This window comes from Apis mellifera, linkage group LG9, assembly GCF_003254395.2.
Source record: "Apis mellifera strain DH4 linkage group LG9, Amel_HAv3.1, whole genome shotgun sequence".
Lineage (NCBI taxonomy): Eukaryota > Metazoa > Arthropoda > Insecta > Hymenoptera > Apidae > Apis > Apis mellifera.
The window spans coordinates 2,070,156-2,091,319 of record NC_037646.1 but is presented as its reverse complement, the minus strand read 5'-3'; the positions used below and the strand labels follow the sequence as shown (position 1 = coordinate 2,091,319).

General features: G+C 25.3%; 1 protein-coding gene across 5 annotated transcripts in view; it reads right to left on the bottom strand.

Moving 5' to 3' along the window:
* The window catches only part of LOC413382 (SAM and SH3 domain-containing protein 1), a 468,674-nt gene extending 449,544 nt beyond the window's left edge, over positions 1-19,130 (bottom strand). For 3 of the 5 annotated variants that reach the window (XM_016914098.2, XM_016914101.2, XM_016914100.2), the window contains exon 1: positions 17,025-19,129. In XM_016914098.2, the coding sequence (XP_016769587.1) occupies positions 17,025-17,522 (498 nt within the window). In that variant the 5' untranslated portion in view covers positions 17,523-19,129. Of the gene's footprint in view, positions 1-17,024 lie in introns of all 5 variants that reach the window. The other 2 variants (XM_006558129.3, XM_396827.6) reach the window with 2 other exon arrangements.
* Between the last annotated feature and the right edge of the window lie 2,034 nt (positions 19,131-21,164).

Genomic DNA, 21,164 nt, shown 5'->3' with positions numbered 1-21,164 from the left:
TGATATATATATATATATATATTGTTGAAATTAAGATTTTCATATTAGGTGAATTCGACTGAATCAAAAATAATCCAAATATCGAATTATAAATGTAAAAATAAATGTTACAAAACAATTAAAAAAAAAGAAATACAAAATATGTGTTTTGAAATTCTTATATTCTTATATATAAACTAAATGGAATTGAAATAATTGATACTATGTTAAAATGAAAAACAGATATTCAAATGAATCGAGAATCCATTAAATTTAACGGATATAATTATACATATCAACAAGATTAAATGACCATTTGAATCGCTTAATAACGAATGATTTAAATAACGCAGAGGTGAGAAGGAATTTTTATTGAAGATTAAACCGACAAGATGGACGTCGACATATTTGAGTGAGAAAAACAGAAGAAGAAACAAAGAAAGAGATATTTAAAAAAGAAACATCAAAAAGGACACTCTCTCTCTCTCTCTCTCTCTCTCTCTCTCTCTCTCTCTCTCTCTCTCTCTCTCTCTCCCCCTCCCTCCCTCCCTCCCTCCCTCCCTCCCTCCCTCCCTCCCTCCCTCCCTCCCTCCCTCCCTCCCTCCCTCCCTCTCTCTCTCTCTCTCTCTCTCTCTATTCAAAGAGATTTTTACTTTCATCATGGACATTCAGAAACATATGCATCTCTGGCTAAGCATGCTCGATATATATATGTGTATATACACGGTTGACCTAACGTAATCCTGTTTCCATCTCCCTTTTACCTATGTTTCGCTTCACCTCCGTTGGAATGCCTGTGTGTATGCACTAGTTCGCGGCTGGATTATCATGAGAACGCGGTAGAATGACATTACAAACATTTTTCAGACACTCGTGCGAAACTTGTCTCGTTGTCATATGCACGAATAAAATGGAAAAGAAGAAAAAAAAAAAAGAAAAAAAGAAAATAGCAATGAGAAGTGCATTGAAAACTAACAACAAGCATGCTCCCTTGGGAAAGAATGTTTTATCATGTAATTGAATTACGTTGAAATATAACAAATTTGAAATGCAATGATATCGTAATAAAAATTTATGATTACGCGCAATTTGAAATATATTTTTATAAATCGAAAAGTATAGAATTTTAAAAATATCTTTGTTTTTGATCTTGTATCCATACTTGTATAATACTCCATACGTCATTTAATCTTTCTTGATTTCTGTAACGTTTCGATTATATATAAATTTCGATCGAAGTTTATAAATTTGAAGAATAAGTTAATGATTGATATACGAAGTAATGACAATGGATTTGAAAATCTTTCGATAATAAATTTTAAATTTTATCTTAAGTAACATGATATCAAGATACTCTATTGATTTATATAGTTTATATAAAGTTCATGTAAAGTTTTAAATAAAGTTCAATTATTGATATTTTCGAAATTAAATTTAGAAATAATCTCTCTTTCTCTCTCTTTTTTTGTCAGTATAATTGATTCAAAATTATGATAAATTAATGAAGTATAATTATTATAAATATATTATAAAATTATAAATTAATGATTTTTTTTCTTTTTGTTACAAATATATTTGTAACAAATATTTGATATATTAGATATATTTGATATATTAGATGTTTAAAATTGATTCTTCTTTCATTTTATTATGATAGATTTTTTTTACGAATATCATTTTCTTTTGCTAGAAAAATATTAAATTTAAAATTAATCTCTCTCTCATTTTGCTTTGATAAATCTGTTATGAATTAACAAATATTGTTTCTTTTTTTTTACTGGAAAAATATTTATATAAAAATATTTAATGTTAAATTTAAATTAATCTCTCTCTCTCTCTCTCTCTCTCTCTCTCTCTCTCTCTCTCTCTCTTTCTCTCTCTCTGAATGTTATAAAATAATAAATGTTTCTTTCTTCTGTTGGAAAAATATTGTTTATTTATGAATAGTTATTATATGAATAGTAAAAATAATTTAAGCTAATATTATTGATTACATTATTACTGAGCATTTATTATTTACTACAATTAATATTCAAACATCCGCTAAAATATATTACTGAAAATGCATTGACAAATATCATTTTAAATGACACTTCGCATTATGTGTCTTTCTTTGATAATTAAATAACACGAAATGAAATGCCATATTAATTATTTGCTAATTGGATAATATACTACAACGGCGGTTGTAGCAGAAGGGCAGTTATCTAGAGATCGATTATACAGGCACCAATTATCTGATCTCCCGATTGCACAGACATTGATTTCCTGATTCTTGATTATCAGAGCATGTAATCGGAAATTCTTGTATTTATGAATGAGAAAACAATTTTGTCTCCCCTGATAATACACGTATTGAATATTAATCTCGTAGACACGCATAACAAAGTGAATATACAATGTGTGTTTCGTTTAAAAAACGAATGTATTATAATTTCACTGCTTTATGGTCTATTCTATTATCAGGATTTATCATAATATTTTCAATACACAATACGAAAAATAACGAGATTTACTTTTTGTATTGTACAGTATATATTATCTACATTTAAATTACAGATATTTTAATCAAGATTTGAAACTCTCTAAATTCGAATCGCTGATCACATTTCAATTTCTTGTTTCTCGGAATCTCAATTTCTATTTTTTATCGGATCTAATATATTCGTTTTAAGAATATTTAATTGAATTTAAGTCGGATGTTGACATATACAGTTGAATAAATTAAAACTTGAAGTGGATAAAACATCAATGTTATTTTCTACATCTTCTATTTTTTATTAAAATTCAATATCGATAGATACAAATAAAGTTAAACGAAATGTAATCTGATTAATTGAAAATTATGAATTCATTAATGCAAAATCATAATTACTGATCGTTAAATGTTCATAATCATTGTAATAGTTAAAGATCGTGATTAATTCAATAATCAGTGATGAAATGATTTTGATCAAATGATTTTGATTAAATTATATATATAGTTTGGAAAATAATTAGAACCAATTACTTATTTATTTTAATATATACAAATACAATTCGCTTTCGATTTTCAAACATTTTTATCTAATAATCTATGTATCTTTGTTACATTTATTATTATTGCATATAAGAATAATTATATTATATATTAATCAATAGAATTGATTATAATTTAATAACTTGCAACACTTGTATGAACTCCTTCCTTTATATAATTATTTTGCATGCAATATTTAGAAAATAATACGTATAATATTTCTGTAATATTTGAACATGTGAAAGAAAATAAATATTCTTAATGTTTTCCTATGATTTATTCTTTATATTGTCTTTTGAAATATATTTTGTGTAAATAAATTTTTTTTATTTTTAGTTTAACAAGATTGAGAAAACAGCTAAAAGATAAAAAAAATGATTGAAAGATGCATAAATAATAAATAATAAAGTAGATATTATTTTTCATATAGAAAAAATTTTCAATCATATATTATCATATATACATATATAATTTTGAATAATATATAAATTCATAACATTATATATATTTTTGTTTGAGAAATAATAGAGAAATAATTTCTCTAACAAAATTAGAACGAATTTAATTATTGCTACCATTTCAATAAATTGTAATAAAAATAACTTTCAAACAGAAAAGAAATAAATTAAAAAAATTAATTATTCTTTAATAATCCAAAAATTAATTATCTAAAAAATAACAACTTTTAAAAGTTTTTTTTAAGTAGTAATTCATCAAAGTAACTTTTTAAATTATATTTCTTTTATATTTTAACATATTTAATCTACTACGATCCTAATAAATTTTAACAAAAATTAACGACTTATGCTTTACGCTTCGTTTTTTATGATGCAAAACAAAAAGGGAAGATTCAGTGTCTGATAAGTTTAAAACAAAATTCTCTATTAAATGCGGCTATACATGCAGCAAGGAGGCAATATGATGCTTAATACTTTCCCTTTATGCACCATTAAGGCGCGAAGGGGACAACGTTGCTTAAAATGAAACGCAGCCGGTGCTTTATTACCGTTTTGCAGCGATGCTACTTCATTAACGTTTTGGCCAAACTTAGCCTTTCGCAGGTGTCGGAGAGAGCCAATGTTTCTTCCTTTCGACAGAAAAGGGAGAGAGAAATGAGAAGGAGGTTGCAGAAGAAGAAGAAGAACAAGAAGAAGAAATCTTATCGTTGAATCGCGGAAAAAAACGAAGGCGGAAAGAGGGAAGGCGAAGACGTAGAAGAAAACGAAAGATTATTAATGGGCCTTCCTACGAAAACCATAAATTTAAGACACGCACGGTACGCTCTATCAAATATCCAAGATTTTCCTGATTACTTTTTTGATCTAGACATGTATGCCTCGAGTGATACGCACAGTGGAGACGTTCCTTTGTATCCTTTCATCACAATATATTCTCACACAATACTTTTTTATTACTCGATGAAATATCAATGTACATTTTTTTTTATTTTTAACAAAATTTTTTATTATATATATAGAAAAGAATCAGCGATTTTTATTTTTTTAATCGAAATATCATTTTAAAAAACCAACGTTCGAAGTTTCAAAGTATTTTTTCATTTTTTGAATATTTAAGCTTGTAATGCTTGTGGGAGATGGAACAAAGAAATCTTAAATTGCAAAATATTCGGAATTTGTGTTCTATGAAAAGAAACTTGGGGGGGGGGGGGGGAAGAGATTGATTTCATTTCTTTAAAAACATTTTTCGTTGAAAAATAAATTGCTTGACATGTTAAATTTTAATTAAAATCGGAATTTTCGAATTAAATAAATTTTTCTGAGTTTCAAAAATTCAATTTCATAATGTTCAAATATCTTAGTGAACTACTACTATATATATATTTTCTCTTTTAAAATTCTAGCAGAATATTTTATTGTATTTTAAATGTTTTCATTTAAACGGTATCGACGTTATTTATTAATTATACGACTATCTCTCTCTCTTCTTTCTCCCTCCCACTGCCTTACTCCCTTTCTCCCTCCCTCCCTTCCACTCTTCCTCTCTCTCTCTCTCTCTCTTTCTCTCTCTCTCTCTCTCTCTCTCTTTCTCGAATAATAGAAGAGAATCGTTAACCGCGATCTTCGATCAATTACACAATACTTTCGTCGTACCAAAGTATATAATGTCTGCTCGTATTCGTACCTTTTTTCGAATAAGAGAATCTCATTCGCCACGTTTGATATTTCATGGAAACGTGTTCGATCGGCCGCCTACAAGGTAGAACAGGTTGAAAAGACGAAAGGAACTCGTAAAACGGGCGGTTCGGAAAGAGCTGTGACGGGGTTAGCTAAGGGATAGGTATATCGATTGAACATTTGCTCAAATATTTAAACGCTATTACCGCTGGTCTGCGTACCAGTTATACGCTATACTACGAACTCGGTCGCACAATCTACTTCGTCGAATATCTGAAACTAGTAAATTGCTCGATCGTTGCTTTGTTTCTCTTGCTTTTGCGTAACAATCTAAGATGACACTTCAAGTAAGTAATTGTTCAATAGGATCTATTGTTTGCTCGTATTGCTACAGGACGAAGAAAATTTTACGCTATCCTACAAGAAAATTCATCTGAACGAAAAATTTCGAAGAACTATCGTGAATCATTTTGTCTAATGAATATTAATTATTAATTATTAAATGAATCTACCTTAATTCTGAATGAAATGAAAATTCGCATGCATGTATAATGGAGCTATAGTATTGTGAAGAAATATTTTTATCGATGAGAAATAAAGGTAAGATATAAGTAGGAATGGATTATTCAGATTATTCAAAGTTTCGAATTCTGTAATTCAAAACTTAATAATTGTAAGATAAAGAATAATAATAATAATTTACGTGAAAATTAATTAATACTTAACTATTGTTTTATATTTTTTTTTTTATAAATCAAAATTTAATTCTTGGGAAAATAAATACTCTTTAGGGAAAAAAGAAAAAAATTGTATAATCTCGAGAGAGATTGTAAAATTAATTCTAAAAGTTACAAAGCATCGCATCGTTTGCAAATTTTGAATTTTTTTCAAAACAGAGAGATAGATACTTTAGAAAAGAAAATATTAAATTCTCGTAAACAATGTTATAGTGTTATGTTTGCTAATAAAAAAAAATCATTGAAGTATTACATACTTATAGAATTTCATTAAAAATTAAAGAAGTTTTTATTTTTTCTTAAACGAATTTTTTTAATGAAATTATGAATATGTATAATAGAATATAGTGCATTTTGTTATGGAATATAGAATTTTTTTCTGGAGAAATATTACTTTATAAAGATAAAATTAACACTTTCAATACGTTTTTCGTTTTTATATATACAACTATAATAACTGTAATAATGTGAGATAAAGTAAAATTTCAAAATGTTCAGAACAATATTGATCTATTATTTATTATAAAATAAATTCTTATGGAAAATTGTATTCAAAACAAAATATTAAAATTTTGGGGAATGATTTTGCACTCAAAAAAATTTCTACATGTATGTATGTGTGTATAAAGTTCGAACATAGTATTATCGAATATCTCTTATCGAATATTTCTAATAAAAAATTAAAATATTGTATTTTATACTTAATTCTAGAAATTTTAGAACTTCGAAAAATTTTAAATTAAAATTATATTCTTTTTGAAAAAGATTCTTATAAAATTATTCATTATTGTATATAAATACATTTATTACAATCATATAAAATATGATAGTTTATTCAAAATAAGACAAAATTGTTATAATAAATGCATAAAATATTCAATTAATATTATAATTTATCATTTATATAATAATAAATAAATGTATTAAAAATATTAAAGAAATCAATTTCATTCGAGTTCTATAATTATCTCAATCAATCTAATCTTATTCAATTTCATATGTAAAAATATATGCTGCCTTGATTACAAAATATAGCATATTTTAGCATTAGAAAACATTTTTCAAAGAACAATTTTTTTTAGGATAAATGTATAAGAAAAAATATGGATTCAAGGAAAAGAATCCTAGAATCCTAAATGATGGATCGAAGCTCGGGAGTTCTAGAGTTAAATTTCAGATCTATCTTAATTTTACGTTTGATTGTCTGTCTATATTTTAATTTCTCTTAAAAAAATATAATTTTATTTATAATTTTTTTCTTTAAATATATCATTCGTTATATTCTAGCAAAAGCGAATTATATAATTTGTTAACTAAAGAAAAAAGTTCAAAAATAGTGAATTTAACGAAACAAATAATAGATATTTATAATATTTGTTAATACATTGTATGGTTCATCGATTATAATTATTAATTGTTAAAATAATCATATCTCATTTTCTGTCCTATTCTCTATAACATATATAATCATATATTATGATTCATAATAAAAATGCCTAATTAATAAAATTCTTTGTTCCTTTGTATCTTTTTTTTTTTTGGAAAAATTTTTAAATATGAAAAAACTATATATATATAATTTTTTATGTACATTCGTAATTAAAAATCGAATCAATTAATTTCAATAATGCTAATGATTTTTATTTAAATATTAAATATTAAATAAAATTATATATTTATTATAATTATAAAAATTAATATATTAATTATTTATTTCGAAATTAAAACTCAAAAATTTTTCAGAAAATAGATTGTTTGATTTCTGAATGGTCACTGAGTCCTTTTTGATCCATTCAATTTACAAACAATCGACAATAATATTAATTATATAATAAAAGTTAAATAAGTTTGAGTTTATTTTTGATATAAAGATAACTTTTGACCCAATATCTATAAATAATACAAATTATGATGAGAATAAAATAAGAATTATATGAAAGTCTAATTTTATAAGAATACAACAAATAATATAAGTATGGACATTATTTTTATTTGTTATAATTAAAATTATATTTCTCAGAAATGGAGAAATTATAAGCATCGTTTCTATATTATCCATAAGGACCATTTTTTTTTTATTAAAATTAATTTAAAATCCAATATACGTTTATAATTCGATATGAGATGATACGATGAAAGTTTATTTAAAACTTTAGTAACGTTATTTAACTTCTGTTGGCTTTTCAATAACTTAACCTCTTCAAATTTTTCCGATTCGTAGTTTTGAAATGGTATTTCTCTTTAAAACTACATTTCATTTCATCTGAGTAATTTTGATTCCATGATATTTTTTATACCCGTTACATTCACTTCAACATCGTTTAACAATTTTAACTATTTGACTAATAGAAATTATTTATTACATACAAATTTATTTTTATATATGTTTTCATATGTCTTAATAAATGTTTAATAATGTTTAATTTATTTAAAAGTAGATATAATAAATATAATATTATTAGAGTACTGATTTTTATGCAAATATTTTTTATGTTATACAATAAATAATATTTTTTTATTTAATTTTAATTTTAGTTATCTAATATATAAACAAATTTAATTGTATTTTGAACAAAACTTTCGATTGATATTGATAATATTAAGAATAAAAAATGTTGAGTAATTCATCTATAAAAGGAATAAAAGAACTTTCAATATGATATGATTTCGAAATATCATTACATTATTTATATATATTCTGTTATATCTTGTGATATAAACGATCTTTTTCAGTCTAATTTTTTCAAATAAACAATAATAATTTATTGAAAACCATGAAATTATTTTTATTTTATTTATATATTATATACTTCTTACATTGAATATTTGTTTTTATTAATAATTTATATTATATGATTAATAAAAATTATTTTATAATTTTATTATAGACTAATTAATTTTATTTTTCGAATTTCGAAAAAATCTTCGAACACAGTTTATAGTTTGTTCATTTAAAATATCTTTCAAAATAATTTATTAATTGAAAAATAATCCAAATGAAATAATAGATATTTTTATCATTTCCTAAATAATAAAATTTCATTTTTAACATGATTTCGTTTTTTTAAATAATTTTTTTCAAATCTAAATTTATTAACAAATTTTGTATTTTTCAATACAAAATACAACATTAAATTTAAAAAATTTAACATTAAATAATATTAATCCATTAAAATCTCTCAAAAAAAAAATATCGAATCTCATACTATATCTTTCCATATAAAACAAAATTAAAAAAAAAATCTTCTATCTAAATCTTTACGCTCCACCCATATCCTCCTAACTCGAACTGTTTCATTTATAACATCTTATTACGTTACTTTTATATCCTTTTTCAAAACGAAATTTTCTTCAATTGCCTTGCGGTATCCACGACATAGTTGCCAGCCATAGCATGAAAGAGCAGCTGAACAAACGGATAGTGGCGTATAGTGGTGGCGATTGTATCGCGGATGCCGTAATTGACTAGCGTAGTCCCTATGCTTGGAATGTTGATTGGCGAGATATACACGGCCGAGGCGTCGAACAAATCGGAACCTTCCGGATTCGAGCCAATAAATACGAAAAATATGTTTCCAAACCGAAGATATATGGCTGAATATCAGTTGGTCGAAAGTCGATATACCTTCCAAGTGCACGCACGCCTACATGCGAGTCTCTGCATAAAGAGAGAAGGAAAAAGGAGCAGATGACGACCGGACCACCATGCTCTGAGAGAGAACAGGTATTTTTATTGCGTTCCTTCCCCTTTTGCAATCATTTGCGTGCAAGCATGAGCACATCCAGAAAGAAAAATTTAATATAAACGACATCGCGTGTTTGATTATTTACATTAAGTTATTATATGTACATTTTGTAATATTGGTCTTTATTTTAATAATATTTCTTGCAGTACTTTTTACTTAGTTATTATTAAGATATTATTATATTATTACTTTCTACTTTTTTAATTTTCTTAATTTTTTTTTTAATATTTCTATACGTATTTTTAATATAATTTTTTATAATATTATTTGTAAATTGTAAAACAATTTACTATTTTTTATATTGTTTTCTAATATTCGTTATATTATTTATTTATAATTCTTTTTAAAATAATATTTTTGATTTTTTAATATTTCTCAATTACAAAGTATTAATGTAGTAGTAATAAAATATTTCTTTTCTTCATCACCACTTTTGAAATTATATTAATTACTAATTATCATAAACATAATCGTGTAATATTAATATTCACATAATTTTATTATGAAAATTAATAAAGCAGTAAATTTGATGCCTCTTATTATCAAAATTAATTATTTAGGAAATTAAAAAACTAATAATTAGACGAATTATTCTTTTGGAAAGATATTTTTAGAAAAATATTTAAAAGAAAAATAGAATAAATAATTAATTGAATAATTACTTATTCAGGAAAGACAATATATTTCGAGTATTTCAGCAAATAATACAAGAAATATATAAAAATGTCATTAGAAAAAATATTATTAGAAGAATTTAATCGTTCGTCATCATAATTCGAAAAATCAAATAAACTATTAATAAGAAATTATAAATTTATCTTATTATATATAAAAATAAATTTAAAAATAAAATAGAAACACTTTTATAACATTTTTTATGTATTTCATAATCAATACTATTTCTTAAAATTTATATTATAATTTTCTTTTTTTTATATTATAATTAATGTTCTTTCTGTAATAGTTCTTTATAATATCTTTACAATATCTTTAATTTTTAAATACATATATTAAATCTACTTATTTTACAACCATTATTTCTCGAAATATCTCATTTACATTAGTTTAATATAATAAATACTTTCTAATATAAAATAATTTTTTATAATATTTTTCACGATTTTTTAATATTTCTCAATTACTTATTTTAATCTTATATTACATTATATAATATTCTCTTTATATTAGTTAACAATAAAGTTTTCCATACAATGAAATAAATGCTGTAAAATGCATAAAAATATTTGAAAAGATATCGTTCTGTTTTTAATCCTATTTTTATTCATCTCCTTCTTTTTTTTTGTTGATAACTTTTGTACATTGTTTCATTTCTGTTATTCGCTGTTTCCATTTTATGGAAATGCATTGCTGTATGATTACAATGTTATAACTTTTCGTAGGATTTGTTGGTTCAGTTTTCACAACGTATTTCGTTCCGTAGGACATGTATGTTTTATTGACAGATTGGCGTGGAATATACCAAGGAATTTAGAGTGTTCAATTTAATTTCTACAGATGTATAAAACGTTTATTTAGACGATCATATATTCGATATTCGACAAAAGAATATTTGATATAAATCTTTATGAAATAATTGCACCTATTTCTCCATCATTTATAAATATTTTATCGTACGATAAATACCATAAAAAATAAATAAATAAACAAAATAAATTTATCTCTATATTTAAAAATTAAATTTTTTTAAAATTAATCTTCATATTTTTTTTGAAATTATCGTATTATATACAATTGTTCCTTTACTCTTCTGATAATAAATTTTGATATATATTTATCTTATATGTTTAGAATTTAAAATTGAAAATAAAATTTATATATTCTCTTTTATTTGTTAAAATATATATAAATGGTAGATACTATTTGTATATTAAATATTTTATATGTATATTAAATATTTTTGTATTATATTTGTATTATCAATAATTACAGCTAAATTAATTTCAAATTGATTTTCATAACTTCCTAGAAGCAAAATTAATTTTGTTTCGAAATTAATACATATTATTATAATATATATACTTAAATATAAATTATGATATTCGTGTAGAAATCTAACAAATTTTACATTTCGTATAGAAACGAAATTATACTATATAATATAACTATAATATAAATAACTATAAATATAACTATAAAAAAATAACTATAAAATATATAACTATAAAATAACTATAAAATAATATATTATATATAATAACTATAAAAAAATACATAGTATAAACCATTATATTTATTATACCACTTACATATTAATTAATTAAATACAATATAATATTAAAAATACAATATAATTAAAAAAAATCACTTTATTATTAAAAATTAATTTATCTGTCGCGATACGAAGTACCAATTTGCCTAACGAGTTCGCGCAAAATGAAACAGATTGTAATTTTTTACAATTTGTTAGTAATAAAATCTAAGACGTAAATTTTGCCAAAAATTTTTTCCTGTCGAAACTCATAAAATAGATTATAATATTGAAAATAGTAATAGCACTTAATCCATTTCAATGGAATCGAATTAAAATTTGGAAACCGATAGGAAATGCGAAACGTAGCATACATGCTCGTAAATTCTCGGCCGTAGTGCAATCGTAATTGCTGTCGTAATTTACAGTCTCGGCAAAAGCTGGCCTTTTGTCATTCAAATTTGACGGCTGTTTGTTTAAACATTAACTTTATCAATGCGTTAAGCATCGAAATCGTAAAACTAGTGAAATAAAAAATCACGTATATATATATTAAAAGCTTGGAAACGAGAGCATTTAAACAAATAATTCAACTTAACTATATAACTTTATTATATATAGAACTCAACTATGATAGAGATATTATTATTAGATATATGATGTTTGCTTTTAGCTCCAGTTCTTACTTATGAAACTTTCTCAGATCACAAATATATCTCTTATTGAACATTTGTAGAATTTTGATATAAAACTTTCAGCAAAAGTACTATATGACAGCATTTGCAAGACACATGCTGGCGTAAATTCTTAATTGGAAAGATTATTTAGAGAAATAAATGTTAAACAAAATTATGAGAAAGGAGGACTTTTAAATAAAGATAAAATAAATATTATTTTTATCTTTTAATATTTTCATTTAATCTGTTTCATTGTATTAATTTATCATCCTCTTTATAATTTAATATATCATTCATTTGTGAACAGAATATTGAAAAAATGATCTTTACATTTAGAAAATTTTAAATTATTTTTGGAAATAAAGATCTTAATATCCCCTTTGATATCAAATTCATTCATTTCAATTTAGTTTTTTTATTGTATATTCTTCTTCTTTCTCAATTTTTCTTCATAACTTTCAAAAATTTAAATTATTTTTATAGGTTAAGATTATAACATGATCTTTTTTTATTTCTATCATGACACATTCTTATTACACAAATTTTATTACAACATACAATTTTATATCAACACTATACAATTAATAAATTCATTCTTTAAAATTACTTTCATCGTTTCAAACTCTTAAACATATTTCATCAAATAATTAATCAAAAATTAATTTAACGCCTTCTTTAATTATCAAATTCATTTGATAGTCACTAACTCTATTTTAAAAGAACAATACATAATACAAAAAATTGTCATTTCTTCATAAAGAATATACATAGTCAATTCTCTTTTATTATATATTTAAATAATAAAAGTATTTTTTTTTTTTTTGCAAAATTTAAATGTTTTTATTTTCTGGCAACAGTGTCAAGGAACGAATGCAAGCAACTGAAACAATAAAACACAACCATATATTAATATTAGACGTCTATTTTTCCAAGTTGCATTCATCTCGCAGTGCGGTTAATTAACGCATTCAGATACTGGAAAGACGTCAAACTGTGTGAATCATTAGCGACCATAGACATGTTTAAAGCCATTCGAATCGATAATATAACTAGGCTTTATATTTGTGTTACAATGATAACGCGTCGTTATAATACATAACGATCCGAATTGAAGAACTGAGCGATATTTTGTCGAGGAAAAAATCAAATATACCGATGTTAATATTCAGATATATAATAGAATTTTACGAATACTCTGATATTCGAATATTTTAATAACCCAATATTCTATTGGATTCGAATTATATGTCTATATTCGATATCTTTCTCCATATCAATGTAAAGAGAATTATCGGACATATAGTAGAATCTCCATTATATGAATATTCTGGTATTCGAATATTCTATTAACCCAATATTATCCGAATTATATACCTATATTCGATGTCTTTCTTTAGTACAGTAATGGAAATAGAATTATTGAAGTAATTCCCATTATTCAAATAGTTTAATATTCGAACGTTCTATTAATCTAACATTCCATTATTCCATTATTCAGATTATATATTATTATTTATATTTGGTTCCTTTTCTTACCACAATAATAGAAATAGAATTTAATTTGAAATTAATATTGAACACATTTTAATATTAAATTCTAGTGTCTTCTTATACTAATTTAAAATTCAATTTAGTACGAATGTATAAAACGAAGTTACTATTAATATTAATGCAAAAAAATTGAATTAGAGTAAAAAAAAATCTTTCAAAAAATTGACAATTTAATTGTAAGAAATATAATAATAATTATAAAAAAGAAAAGGAATTATTAGTAACAATCAATTAAATTAATTAAATCAACCAATAATAATAATTTTAATTTTTTTTATGGATAAAATTGAATTATGTTGAATTAATATTACAATAAAATCTAATAACCGAATATTCTATTGTCCGAACTATATTCTATATTTGCAACAATGTAAACAGTCTTTCTTTATCACAGCAATGGAAATGAAATTTAATTTAAAATTAAATGTATTTACACAATGTATACAATAATATAATCATGTATTTAATATTAATTATTGAAATGAGATCGAAAATAATTAAGAATTTAGGAATTGGAAATTGTTTGTAAGATGTACATTAAAAAATGTGTGCAATTTGACAATTAAAAAAGGATGGGATCCTTAATTTTTAAGAAAAATTTGTTTTAATTCAATTTTGTAAATAAGCGTATTATTTTAATCAAAATATAGAATTAATTCTTAAAATTCAATTCTAAGAAAAGTTTGTATACCATTATTCGAAAATTAGATTTAAAATTTAGATTCTATAAATATATATGTTTGATTTTTTTTTTTTTGAATATTTCGCAATAAAAAAACTGTATTTTATATTAATAATTATTATATATATATAAAATACATTAGAAGAATAATATTAATGGAAATTTAAAAAATATATACAAAATTCTCACGATTTATTTAAGAATTCTTTAGATTCTTTAAATTTTCATTCATTTCATTCATTTTCACAATTATGGAAAAATTATTTTTCAAATAATTAAGCTAAGATATATCATTTTATATATGATCATATGCATTCATTCTCTCAAAAAAATGAAAAAATAATAAAAAAGTTTAAAAATAATTCTTTAAATCAAAATTAATATGATTTCTTTTGTGATTATAATAAACTTTTTAAATTTTATATAATGTAAAAAAAACAAAATAATAATAATAATAATAATAATAATAATAATAATAATAATATGAATATTGATAATTCTATAATTAGTTTAAAAATATCGAATTTTTCAACAAACACATATATATCATTCCAGAAATCAATGTTCATAGATATATGTTTAATGAAAATTTTCTATACTCTCTATAATTAAATCTTAAATCTATAATAAAATTTTTTCTATAATCTCTATAATTAACGATAACAATTGAAAATTATATAACTCAAATAAATCCACTGTATATATCCATATATAAATTTTCCGAATATTGATCTCGATTTGAAAAAATTTTTATAAAAATAACATCTGATATTTGTAAAATTTTTCCTTTCACTGATATTTAATATCGTTAACGTTATCCAGTTCAAATTTCAATATCTCTTACGAGAGTTATGTAAAAATTTATATTTTACAATCCAAAGTTTTGTGTGATAGTATTTGAATCGTATAATTTTTAAATTACATTATATACAATTACATAATATTATTAAATAATAATGCAAAATAATTTTTGTTTGTCATTTAATGGGTGGATTTTGATAACATTGTATATGGTATGACGAATGAAATTTATTAATCACAGCAATATTATTGATAAATCATATTATTTTTTCACTGCATCAATTATTCAGTGAATTTTTTTTCATCTTTTTTTATAAAAATAACAATAAATTGGTTCAATATAAAAATTATTAAAGAGAATATAACGGCAATAACGTTTTGTTATAATATTGTATATAATAAAAAATTTTAATGCATTTTATCCTTTTGAAAAAAAAATCACGAAAAATATATTTCTATTATTAGTAATCGAGAAAAAAAAATTTAAAAAGATCTAAAAGAAAATCAATCTTGAAAGGATTAATATAACAGAGAATTTATTAGTCAAATTTTGGATTAATATAATTCTTACAGTTTTTTAGAAATAATATTATATATTGCATTTAGTAATTAATTGAAATTGGTCGTTTTTTATAAATATATGATAACGATCGATATGCATTCCTTGATTTCGAAAATATATTTCACATTCATAACGGAATAATGAATCAGAGGATTATCTGCACTTTCAAAGCGTGTCTTGAAAGGGTTACGAGTTTTCTCCATTATCTTCGCCTTTAAAATATCTTTGATTCATGTACAGTCACTTCGTAATCTGATAATTCGATTCGAAATCTTGTTATTAATCATACATTTTTCTGAATGTAATGGATAATAATTTATGAATTTATATTCTCACGAATTTAGAATAAGTAAATATAATTTGAAATTATTTTTAACTTATTTTTTCTATTTAATTACAAAGAATATTTATGTTATAATTAAAATTTATGAAATAATGAAAAATTAAAATACAAAATATAATAATAAAAAATTTGTAATTTATTGCTGTTTAAAAATAAAAAATTTTCAAATTCTCTTTTATCGAAATATCATATTCGTTTATTAGTTTTCAATAAGTCATAATGTTGCAAGCTATTGATATGACAGGTTGGAATAAAAATAAAAAAGAAAAAAGAGGGAAGGAAGAGAGAAACGGAATACAAGTTTCAAAGAAATTTCAAAAGCAAGAATCAAAGCAAATTTCACGAGATACTTAGCGATAATAAAGTTCCATGAATTTTATGTAACTCATTTTATATCACGCAGCTTCTGATCATAAATTTTTCCATTTTTTATCATAACGGGCAAATAACTAACTTTGTCTTAAACATAATAGTCAGGTAACGATGGAAAAAAATTTGCGTTCAGCAGGAGAGCAAAAAGGAGAGGGGAAAAAAAAAACAGAAACGAAAAAACAAAGAAATAAAAAGAGACAAGTCGACTTACCGGTGTTGTGTAAGGTTGACAAGCCAACCTGATGCCGTCGTGCCTTAGCTTCTCCTGCAGCAGCATCCGTAGCTGCATCCTTGGGATTCTGACGAGTTCTGCCTTTCCCTCCTCGTACTCGTCCGCGAACTTGGTTAATTCCTGACCACCGCTCGAGGAACTGGCCGTTGGCGAGGCCCGTTGCGCCTCTTTATCACTGAGCGGTCTCTCAGAAGATGTTCTCGACGATTTCGAGCTAACATTGTCGCACAGGCAATCATTACTCTCTTCCAGGGTGAAGTAAACGCTCGCTGCACCCTCCTCCCTGAGGGTCTTCACCGATTGCAACAACCGTGCTCGATGGGTCTGATTGAACACACCGATCGCATCGAGATCGGGATCGCCGATTTGTTTGCATATCTCAAGGTCGTCATAGCCGTTGTCGATGAATGACTCCGAATATTGGCCCAAATGAAGCGAGCGTAGCCACTCGACCACGATATTACTAGCCATCGTCATTTTTGCTCGGTCGCGAGGAGTGCGAGGGCTTTATAACGCCCCCGCCGCTCTCTTCTCTCGTATACACGTGTCTCTCCTTCACTTTCCCTCCGATCTGGTCTCGGTCTGTCCTTGTCTCGACCACCCCTTATGCGCTCTGTCTTGTTGAAACTACGCGCCGCGACATCTTCGAAAGAATGCGGATCGACGACATCCTCGCAAAAGAGCGAAGTCACGTATGATATTCGCTATATTGAATCCGGGCAAACCGATTGCGAACCCGATTGGTTTTTCTTGTAATGGGCGGCACCCCGATTAACGGCTCCTCGGAGAATACCGATGAACGACGCAGGGGGGGACACACTGGTTCGATCTTCAACGTGCGATGCCTTGGCTCATTACGAGATGCGGACGATTGAACTGGTTCGATGAGATGATACAATCTCCTTTTCGAACGCTTTTAAACCGCTTGGTTTCTGGTGCACGGTTAACAGTTGAAAGAAAAACACGGGTAATTGTACTCAGTACCCTCGCCTCGATCTATTTTACGAAGCACTCGGTTATGGATAGGGAGGGTGGAAGAGAAATCAACCGATCGATCCTTTTAAACACAATCGAATTTAGAGCACGTGTCTCACGTCTCGAACCACTTTAAATTACAGTTACAAAATTATTGTTATTGCCCGCGACAATCTACTCACATACTACGTATCCATACACGTAATAAGGAATATTTTATCTATGAACATTCCGTCACTACATTTGTCTCACAATTAAATTTGAATTGAATCCCTTTTCTTCAATGGATGGGAATAACTTTGCACGTTTTGATTTTGCCGCGCATTCACTTATCACACGGAAGACGTCAAATAAATAGTTTGTAATGATTGTAATCACAAACTGTTCACTTTTTTTTTCTTTTTGACACTATTATAATTCTAACACACGTGCTTGTATGCTCTTTACACGTACTCTTTATAATTTAAAAGATTCTTCTTATACGAAACGAATAATTTCGAATCCATCACTTTCTATCATAAACTTTTGTTGATTTTCATAGAGAAATATTCTTGAGTTTGTAGGCAAAATTTCATTATTTTCGATCAATTCGATAAATAACGACAAACGACGATAAATTGACGGTACAGTAAATAAAAAACACAGTACAAAGTAAAAAATGAATACAAATCCGAATGAAAATTTGGAGCGAATTATACCTGGAATGGTAATTGGCAGCCGAAGTTTTTAAATCGTCTACGACACGCGTGTGACAAAGAGAGGACGAAACTGTAGGCAAAAGCAACGGTCTCCGGATCGTTCGTGCCGGTATTGAAAGCGTAACCTTGAAAACTCCCCCGAAAGAGAAAAGACCGACACGGTGGAAAGCACGCGGTTGAAACAAAACGATAAAATCGGACTGCAAAATTTTATCGCGCGTTGCTTTTTTTCACTTCTTTAAGAACATTTTGGGGATGATATGTTAAACTTGATTTCACTGAATTCACATCATTCATAATCATGGTAAGCAAAGCGTCATCAGTATTTGACGAGAACCGCGAGACACACAACCACGACACAACACTACCGCGACGCGACACACGGCTCGACTGACACGAGACATTCGCCAGAGGGAGCTCCACTCGTCTTCTCTTCGTGCGGTTCCCCCACTCTGGCATACCCCCACCTTGCACTCCATCATCCCCACTATCAATAGCAGGAGCAACTTGGTCCAGCGAGATCCTGTTGATGCGCTCCTGCGCCGCCAGGATGCAACAGCTTCGTCCTTCGTCTTCTCTTTCCTTTCTTTTCCCCCCTTTGAGTTCTTTCTCAAGTTCGACAAGGGTACATTATACTGCAAAAACAGTAGCTCTATCGTCGTCGAGAAGACTTTACTTTATAATAAATATCTGATCTTTAAGAATAATGTTATTCGAATGAAATGTTACAAGATATTTTAAAAAAATGTAAGTTATGAATTAAATTAAAAATAAAAATATTATTATTAATTATTGGTTAAGTAATTTTCGATATATCCTTTATAATTGTGATATAATTGTGATTCGATATATACTTTATAACTGTAATTGCTTTATGTAATATTTAAATAATCATTAAATTTCTTTAAAATATTATTACTTTAATTACTATTTTCTTGTATTTTAATTAAATATTCATTTCAAAATAGTTTATTTGATACCAAAATATATATATTTAAAATACTATTATATCTTTATTTTCATTATTTCAAGATTAACTTTATTTGCCCAAATATCTGTATCATTTATTCATTTTTATCTATTCTATTTCAAAAATAAACTTTACTTTTATAACTAATTTCGCAAAGAAAAAAGAACAACATAGAATAATAAAAAAATAATGAACGATTTAATTTAATTTAAACTATTTATAAAATTAAAAAATTAAAATAAAAAAAAATACAATTAAACTACAACAATAAAATTTTTTTTAATTAAATTAAAAAAAAATATGATAAGAAGAACAAAACTTATAGGTAATTATTATTTCCTAGTTTACGTAATCTTGTACATAAGTGAAAGAAACGCTATTGTTTAAATTTAACGAGGGCGGTGAATAGATAGAGCGATAAATTGATTTCAAGTAGCGATGTTCGTGCCGTGCACACGCCCTGAACGCATTACTAGATAGAAGGAGAGTTAGCATCGATGACTATCTACGAACATCGCAATCAGAGTCTTTGTTAGAATTGTGGCATTTATAAATGAATGTCTAACAGAAATGGTATGAGACTCACGACCCGTCAAGCCAATAATCTATAACACCTTACCGCATAAATGGCTCGTAACACTGCCTATTATATTACGTTCAAACGAAATTAAATTGCATCGAGCGATGAATACAACAGAGAAAAAACCATTGTCCAACATTTCTATACATATTTTTAGATATAGATATTTTTTTTCCCCATATAATTATTTATTGAGATTAATATTCATAAATGATATTTGACGTTTATATTAATAGTTTTCAAAAATTTCTTATTGATTAAATTATTACAATACATAATGTTATAAGAATATATTTGATATACTTAATATTGTGAATTAAATAAATATTTTATCGAAAGTATATAATAAAGTATGAAATGAAATGTATTAAATATATTATTCATGTAGATATTATTTTCAAAATTAAAATTGTTTTATGAACTATTTAAAATTAATTAAAATTATTAATAAAATATTTTATGAAAAATATATAAAAATAAAATATGTTATAGAACGTATTATCATTAATATATAATATATCGTGGAATATCTTTGAAAACTAAATGAAAACAGACTACAATGATAGTCTAACAAAGATAAAATGATTTCTCTATCTCAAATCTTAATCGATATTTTTATATACCAACTTTCATGTTTTTCATTTTTGAAATTAACAATCTTTATATAATTTGTCATTTTTAAATTATTTAACGATTAACTAAATAATAAAATTTATTTTTATGATAATTTATTTCAAAATGAAATAAATTTATAGATTACACTAGAAGAAAAATCTTACCTTACAATAAATATCATAAATATTATTCTTTGATCATTCATTAACGAGGTCGGTGTATACGTATAATTTCAGATATAATTAGATGCACTCGTTTAGATATCTCGCCCTTCGCATTCA